This window comes from Melospiza georgiana, chromosome 6 (genome assembly GCF_028018845.1).
Source record: "Melospiza georgiana isolate bMelGeo1 chromosome 6, bMelGeo1.pri, whole genome shotgun sequence".
Lineage (NCBI taxonomy): Eukaryota > Metazoa > Chordata > Aves > Passeriformes > Passerellidae > Melospiza > Melospiza georgiana.
In genome coordinates, this window is record NC_080435.1 from 57,876,130 (window position 1) to 57,885,000 (window position 8,871).

The following is an 8,871-nucleotide window of genomic DNA, read 5'->3' on the forward strand; positions in this document are numbered from 1 at the left end:
AGAAAAATCAAAAAGTATTGAGCAAGCCGGGATTCTGCAGCCTCTGGAAGGGTGTGTACATTGAATTTATCTTGCAGCTGTGTAGTCCCTGCTGAATTACTGTTTCCTTTTGATCTGTACTAAAGATAGTGACAGAGCAGGTATGAGTGTGAGTAATGGCATCGCAGTATTTGGGTTCTTTGTCAAGGGCTTTCTTCTCTTTGTTCCGTTTCTTTCCTTCTGTTGGTGTTTGGATATTTTTAGTTCTTCAAGCAGTAGTATCTTCTGCATCAAGAAAAAAGGTGAAACCCACCTTTAATGTATCCTGTTAAGAAAGTGTGTGTGTATGTGTAAGTATGTGACAGTGTTCACAGGGGTCCCAGGATGAGGGAGGAGATGAGGATCTGACTCCATGTTTCAGAAGGCTTGATTTATTATTTTATTATATATATTATATTAAAACTATACTGAAAGAATAGAAGAAAGGATTTCATCAGAAGGCTGGCTAAGAGTAGAAAAAGAAGGAATGATAACAAAAGCTTGTCTCAGACAGAGTCCGAGCCAGCTGTGATTGGCCATTAATTAGAAACAGCCACATGAGACCAATCACAGATGCACCTGTTGCATTCCACAGCAGCAGATAAGCATTGTTTGCATTTTGTTCCTGAGGCCTCTCAGCTTCTCAGGAGGAAAAATCTCAAGGAAAGGATTTTTCAGAAAAGATGTTTGTGACATAAGTACCCTATCTATCGTGGTTAACCTTGAGGTTGCTGTGTCTTGATCAGCTCCATTTGAAATCACTACAAAAAATTAAGATGGAAAGGAAGATCAGAATTAAGAATAAAGAGAGAAATGGCTGTTCTCAAGACTTATTACCCATCTCAAATTAATATTTTCATGCCATGTCCTTTGGGTCCTGACTCTGTCGTGGATTTATCCCCCCACAGATCATCTTCAGGAAGATCAGCGATGTCAAGAAGGAGGAAGAAGAGCGCCTGCGCCAGAAGAACGAGGTGACCCTGAGCATCCCCGTGGACCACCCCGTGCGGAAACTCTTCCAGAAATTCAAGCAGCAGAAGGAGATGCGCAACCAGGGCTCCAGCCACGCCGACCCCGAGCGGAACCAGCTGCAGGTGGAGAGCAGGAGCGTGCAGAACGGGGCCTCCATCACGGGCACCAGCGTGGTCACCGTGTCCCAGATCACGCCCATCCAGACCACCCTGGCCTACATGAAAAGCAGCGAGGCCGTGAAGCAGAACAACCGCGACGTGATGGAGCTGAAGCCGAACGGGAACGGAGAGCAGAAATGCCTCAAGGTGAACAGCCCCATGAGGATGAAGAACGGGAACGGGAAGGGCTGGCTCCGGCTGAAGAACACCATGGGTGCCCACGAGGAGAAGAAGGAGGACTGGAACAACGTCACAAAGGCCGAGTCCATGGGGTTGCTGTCCGATGACCCCAAGTCCAATGACTCGGAGAACGGTGTAAATAAAAACCCACTGAGGAAAACAGACTCTTGTGACAGTGGGATCACAAAAAGTGACCTTCGCTTGGATAAAGCTGGTGAGACTCGCAGCCCCCTGGAGCACAGCCCCATCCAGGCGGATGCTAGGTGTCCTTTCTACCCCATTCCTGAGCAGGCCTTACAAACCACGCTGCAGGAAGTCAAGCACGAACTCAAAGAAGATATCCAGCTGCTAAGCAGCAGGATGGCTGCCCTTGAGAAGCAGGTGGCAGAAATTTTAAAAATATTGTCTGAAAAGAACGTATCCCAGCTCTCTTCCCCCAAGTCTCATTTATCACCCCAGTCCCCTCCCCAGATATCCTGTCAGGATATTTTTAGTGTTTCGAGGCCTGCATCACCCGAATCTGAAAAAGATGAAATCCACTTTTAGCATATACCTATGTGTATATATGTATACAGTATATATGCAGAGGTGTATATATACCTTTATACATATATATATATAAATGTGTGTGTATACGGTAAATATATATACATATATATTTTCACTTGCATCCAATATGACTTGAACACACCAAGGATTTTGATATGTAAATATTGCATGTCCAGCTGGATTCTGGCCTGCCAAAGAAAGCAATTATTAACATAGATATTGCTTGTATAATATGCAGTTGACTGCATGCACACTTTACATTTATTTATAATCTCTATTATGTAATAAAAGAATGACTTTTGTTTAACAAAGGCAATGTACTATTTAAAGAATCAGGGTCTAACCTGCCAATATTGCCATGACAGTTTTGATCTCAGGCTGGGTGAATTGAGCTTTTATTTCCTCACTGTCTTTTCTGCCGAGTTAAACAGTAGATTAATATGACGTGAAGGACACGTTCAGACTCCTGTTAGTATTGTTTGTTTCCTGGTATCATTCCATGACAATATACTGTATATTTGGTGATGAATTCCCCTACTCCTCCTAAAGGGAGGGCTCAGCTCAGTGGGCAGGGAAGGGCACCGTGCCTGGTGCTAGGGTGGACCACTGGAATTTATTTGTGTGGGTATTGTGCATGCACAGCCTTTTATTTCAAGTATCCTCCTGCTCTTTTAACATCGTAAGTAAGAAATAATAATAATAAGAATAATAACAATGGTGATTTATGTAACAAAATGAAACTAACAGAAACTCAGTTGCACTCCCTGAGTGTTTGGGGGTAACTTATTTCTTGAAAGCCTCCTTTTACTGATGCCATTTTTACTGAACTGTTAGAGTAACATTATGTAAATTCTCTTTGCAGCACTCAGTGGTGGTGTCCGGTTCTGTCAGTATCTTCATTAGCATGTCCCATTTTTGTGGGGTTGAGGTTGCTCTCCCCCTGTCCCCCCTATTGCCCCTGGCAGAAAGACTTTGCACGAGGTCTGAGGAAGGGAGAGAACACTCACAGTTCAGCTTCTTGGGAACAACGGGAGCAGATTTGAAAGCCTGAAGTTAAAAGGCTGCAGTAAATCCCCTCCACTCTTTTTCATGAGGATATTTATCAGTCTGCAGCTGCCTTTAGAAAGAGAGACAATAACTGGTCAGGGTGTAGTTCTGTGTAGTCCAAGGTGCTTGGATGATGCTGGGAGGGTGGTGGGTGTGCTGGGGGATGGAGCCCTGCCTGGAGTGCTGCTCCTGCCTGGGGCTCCTGCAGGTCTCAGTGCATGGAGGGGCCACGTTTCAGGAGCGGGCTTGCAGTGCCCACAGGTCCCACACACACCGAGTCCCTCAGGCTGGTGTCAGAGGCTCTGTCCCTCCTCTTAGCTGCCTCCCATCAGCATCTGCCAGCCTTGGGCTGTGCTCAGACCCCCTCTCCACTCCTGGGCTGGAGCTGCTGGCTTTGCAGGGCTGCAGCAGGGCAGGCTTTGCACTGGATCTTGTTTGGTCTCCTGTTTGGAGCTGGACTTTTGGACTCTGCCCCTGAGTGTGGTGAGGGTTTTTGCCTCTCCATTTGCACTGGTTTGAATCCAGGTACACAAGATGCATAGCAGAAATTGCCATTGCAGCTTCAGAGCTGTTACCTGGTATAGTTTGAGGCCAACCCAGCAGAGCACAGTGGCCCCTTCAGAGAAGGATTCCCCCTGGCTCTGGCTTAAATGACCTCTTGTATCAAGATCCTGTTTTCAAAAGTGCCTGGAGTAAAACATGGATGTACCACAAGGCATCACTATGATTCAGGTATATCAAATACATGGCTATAATTAGTGAGCATTCTAAACACACACCAGTATTAGATCCATTTTTTAACATTAGAAAACTAGACTAAACAAAATCACATCCTGAAAAACTAACAAAACCCCTAAACCCAAACAAACCATCATTTGCAGTAGTGGCAATTAGGAATCAACATCTTAGGGTGAACATATCTTTGACTGTGAAATGCAAACCCATAGAGCTCCAAAAGTTCATAAGAAAGCCAGAGAAGTCATTGCTTCTGTTGTGTTAACTCATGGAGGCTTTTGGGGAGATGACAGTTTTTTCTCTCCTGTTTTTGCCTCTTTCTTAGAGAAATTAGAGAAAATAAAAAAGGGGGGGGGTGGGGGAAGAAAGAACAAAAAGCCACAGTAGGGGACAGCTCTTCTCAAAGCCTGGTGGTCAGGCCACCCACTTGTTTTGGTTCTCTGCAGCTGCAGTTGCCTCTGTCAGAATTTTCAGCTGTATTTTGCAGCTGCTGTTCTGACACAAGTGCAAATCCATGACTCTGCAGCCATGGTTTGGACTGCAAGAACAACCTGCACCTGCAAAACAACAGGACCTCCCATTCCTGTGACAAGTCCCATCCTGGAACTCTGAAAGAATGGGGGGTTGTGGGGTCAGGGAGTTACAGGGTTGCTGCAGGAGTCTGCACAGACCTTGTGGGTACAGTTCAAGTGCCAAGATGTCAAGTGTTGAATGTTCTTGCCTGACTTGGTCTGGTGGTGTAGACAGACACACAGCCACTGCCCAGGGCTGCCTGGTGAATAGCTGAGCCATCAGGCTCAGTCTGGGGGCCAGGCTTTGTTAAAATTCCTGGAATGCATGAACCTGCCATGAAGTGATGCTGTAAAAGAGACAGCAGGATAATGGGGGTTGGCTTTGTTAGAAAGCTTTAGCCTTAATTCCTCTGCCTTTGTGACAGACTGCTTTTCTTTCTCTATGACTGATATTAATTCTAGGTAGAGCTGCATGGCATGCAAAGGGATCTCTGTTTAGGTTTATCTTGCAAGTCAGGTGTAACTTTGTGCCACTTTACAATGAGAGAATGTGTTAACAGGATTAGTCTGACCTTGAAAATCATTTGGGCAGGCCCAGAATGTCTATTACAGTTCAAGTGCAGCTTGAGTGGTTCAAATGTGTAGTGAGTGGCTAAATAGTGTAAAATACCAAGTTCATGAAAAAAATAGTGTCTCCAGGTCTGTTTCTAGTGCTGCTTTGACCCTGATATCCCAGCACTGTCCATTGCCAGTTCAGTGGAACCAGCTCGTACCTTGCACAAAGCAGTGGAGTGTGTGATGGGTGCCCTGTGGATGGGCTGTCCCAGCCTCTGTGTGCTGGGGGAGGCCCAGTTTGTGGGGTTGGCAATGGCTGGTGCAATTCTGAAGGACTTTGCCTCCAAAATCCGTGTTGGGAGCATTACATGTTGCTTCATGGAGTCGTCAGCAGTTCGTCTCCCACGGGGTTGCCATTGTCCCCTCATGGAGATGTCATTGTGCATGATATGATGAGTGACTGGGGCTTTCCTTCTCTGTTAAAAAGCATGATTCACAGTCCTGTACTTCAGGCTGGACTGAAAGCAACCACCTGTAGTCATTAAGTGCAATAAGGACACCAAGGTGTCACTTCCACCCAGGCCAGTGCTCAAGCAGTGACACACCATGGGGAGGGAGCTCTTGGCTGCATGCTTTCCTTTCCTCTCCTCTCCTGTAAGAGCTCAAAACCTGTACAGATGTTCCTGCCAGATGCTGGGAACAGCATCCTTAGCACCTACCCTGTGCTTTGTGTGTCCAAAGCATTTTACATGCACACCAGTGGATTTTATCTTTCTGGACTCTGGAATAGAAATAAATTGTGTACAGAAAATGTGTACAGAAAAGTAAACACTTCCCAAAGCAAATGAACTAGAGTACTTTTAATAGCTTTTTTGGTGTAATGTTGCATATAAGAGATAGAACAGCACTTCAGGATAATTACTGAAAAAAAATATTGTTGTAGTGAGGATTCAGTTCTTCTGAATTTGTATTTGTAAATTTTTTTTTCCTGTCTTTGCCAGGGCACGGGGGTTAGAGCAGAGCTGATTTTGGAAGTGACAAACCTAAGCTTTGTCCATTTTTCTTCTCTGTGTTCTGTAGAAGTAGCACAACTGTAGGGGCTTGATGCTGCACCAGAGTTTGGGCTCATTGCTAGACTCAAATTCAGTCTTCATTTAGCACCACATGGAGAGTAACCCTGTTGCACAGGTGTGAAGGCTGAATCTGATAATCAGACCAGACTTTAATATGTATTTTTGATCCCAGGACAGTTTCAGAGGACTGGAAGCTGCAGAAATAATGCTGTACTCTTTGCAAAGCCAAGAGCAGTTGCCCTGGAAGTAACTGAGACCATTCCACATCATTGCCTGGGTCAGAAAACAGATGTTGTGCTCATGAAGTAGCTTAGAGGGTTTTAGGGGGAAAAGATGTCCTGAACTGGAAGGAAAAACAAAAAATAATCCAAAGTTTTAATAGGAATTTGGGAGTGAGGACATAGAAGGATATATTGTGAGAAATTTCCACCTTTTTTACTTGGATTTTGAGCATTTAGAAAACTCAAGCCTATCTTTTTGGATGTCAAAATTGGACAGATTGTCTTTTAAAATAAATGCTTTTTTCCCTAAGAGAGGTGGTGTCAAAGTGATACCTGATTTATTTTTTTTAAAAAAAAGGTTTTCAAATACCATTTTCCTGCAGAGGAGGGTTTGAATGGGTTTTGTTAACATTTCTCTTAATAGGCTGTAGGAGGAAAAGTTTGATCCATCTAGATTTCCACATCTGGGAATATTTTTTGTAACTCTCCCCTAATTTTTTTGGGTGCAAGCAGATAACACAATCTCTACATGTTTTATTTGGTTTAATATGCTATGGTGCATTTTCAAATGAAATATGTTCTTAAAGCAGAGTGCTGAATGGAGCTAGAACTGACAAAAAGTCCACATTTCTTCTGGCAGAGAAGCAGTGAATGTTCTTACTGACATAAAGAATATTGTGCAAAGATCAGTGCTGTGCTATCTAACAAATGACAAACAAACTAAAATCATCCTTACTGAGGGTGTATTTAGCCAGGCAGAAAATTGACCTTGTAGTGCACAGTGGGACAAGAAGGCACATATTGATTTTGTACACTCAAATAGCAGAAGCATTTAAAAAGGGCTTGACCAGGCCATGCTGAATAAATTGTATTTATTTCTTATATTATGCTAATCAGCCCCCTGATGCATGGCACGTGGAAGCAGGGATCTGAGGCAGTATTCTCACAAACCTTTTAATCTGTTTTCTATAAAGCAGATATGTTCTTTTCTTTGTTGTTTTCTTCTTGGAGATGCAAGCTTGTTTGGCCCACAATCTGAGACTACTGGTGTGCACCAACTCTGTGTCTGGCTGCCTGCCATGAACACATCAATTAGCCTTAATTAAAAGCCCTATAAAAAGGATTTTGTGCTAGGTTGGGCTCAGCCCTCTCTGCTCCAGGACAGGATGAGGCTGGCAGACTTTTTTTTCCCTGTGGGACAGGGAAAGTCCATTAAAGGATATTCAGAAATATGCTATTAGAGGAAAATGTGGGCTTCAGGAGAGTCAAGCTGTTCCAGTATCCCAAAATCCTGTTGGAAAGGGGAATATAGTATCTAAAATATGTAGCATCAGTATATGGACTCTCTATTTGCAGCTGGCCTTGCAATGAACAGAGGGGGTTGGACCAAGTGATTTCCAGAAAGTCACAAGTTCTGTTTTATCATTTGGTGATTCTGTAGATTTTAATAGCACAAACAGGAGGTAAAATTTGAAGGTTTTTAGTTATGTCCTATTTTTTTCTGATTTTCAATTTAAATACCATGTGGAGGAGTGTGTTGCCAATTTTCCAGATAATAGCTGTGAGAGCCAATACTCATCAAACAGACAGCAGAGAAATCTGGCATATTCTAAAACTATGGCATAGAAATAAATTAAGCATTTAGTCAGGCATCAGCTAAAATCCACACTTGGTGCCAAACACTGAGAATAATGTCTCAGTGACTGTGCAGTTTCTGGAAGCAGTGGGCTGATATGGATACATCAACAACACCCACACCCTCTTCCAGCCTCTTCCCCAGTCCAGGGAAAGGTGATTACAGTGTCTGAAAATGCCATCAAAATATCCATAGATGTGAGCTGGTTTTCAGTGCTGCCCTGGCCGACCTGCACATCCAAGGCTGTAGGAAATGTGCAGGTTTCTCGTTAGTGGCTGGATCTGGAGGTGATTTTCATCCCTCTGGATTTTCATCCCTCTGGATTCAGCCTGCTCCTCAGTGTGTGCACACCATTGATGAAAAGGCCTGGGCTTGTCCAAAGGGACTGGGCACATCCATGGGGTCTGCCCAAGCCCCATTCCCAGCCTTATTCCCTTCTTGTCAAGGCACATTCAAAGGTTTACACCTGGCTCTGTTATTAGATGTTTTCCCAGACTCTAACCTCCTCAATCTTTATGATGGCTCACAGGGTTGTTACTCACAAAATCCTTCCCAACCTGTGGCTTAGCAACAAGTCTCCAAATTAAACAGGAATAACAGGGTGAGCCACTCTCAGGGCATTATTTTATTAAACAAACTTTTATTTTATTTTATTTTATTTTATTTTATTTTATTTTATTTTATTTTATTTTATTTTATTCTATTCTATTCTATTCTATTCTATTCTATTCTATTCTATTCTATTCTATTTTATTCTATTTTAATTTGTGGCCCTTTTGTACACTCTTGAGCAGCTCAGTGTTCCACAGAATGGCAGGGACTGGGGTGTTTGTGGGTTTTAATGAGCCACTTTGAGAAGGGGAACTGGAGTGAGACACCAGCTTCTGCCATGTGTGTGACCATTCCTACTCCAGTTACACTTTGGGTGAACTTCAGCCCCAGCAGCAATTTGAACCAGTGCCATGTAGTGATAGTAAAAATTTCTCTGTATTTCTTCAGGCAAACCTAGGGCTCTGCTCAGCTTCTCCACGTGTCCAATGCCAAGACATGTGGGCACTTTCCTGTTCTGGACTTGTTTTCAGTAGAGTTTCCTGACATGTTCCACCTCTTTTCTCTGTCACCACTTTTATTTCCTAGAAAAAGGGGAAAAAAAGCACTTTCTGACTAATCATTGGGAATTCAGTTGCATCCAAGGCTGCTGCCAGGACCATTAGT

General features: G+C 43.6%; 1 protein-coding gene across 1 annotated transcript in view; it reads left to right on the forward strand.

Annotated features, from left to right (window-relative positions):
• KCNH5 (potassium voltage-gated channel subfamily H member 5) overlaps nucleotides 1-8,351 on the forward strand; it is a 158,139-nt gene extending 149,788 nt beyond the window's left edge. The window contains exon 11 of the mRNA XM_058025628.1: nucleotides 927-8,351. Within this exon, the coding sequence (XP_057881611.1) occupies nucleotides 927-1,874 (948 nt within the window). The 3' untranslated portion in view covers nucleotides 1,875-8,351. The remainder of the gene's footprint in view (nucleotides 1-926) is intronic.
• The last annotated feature ends 520 nt before the right edge of the window (nucleotides 8,352-8,871 follow it).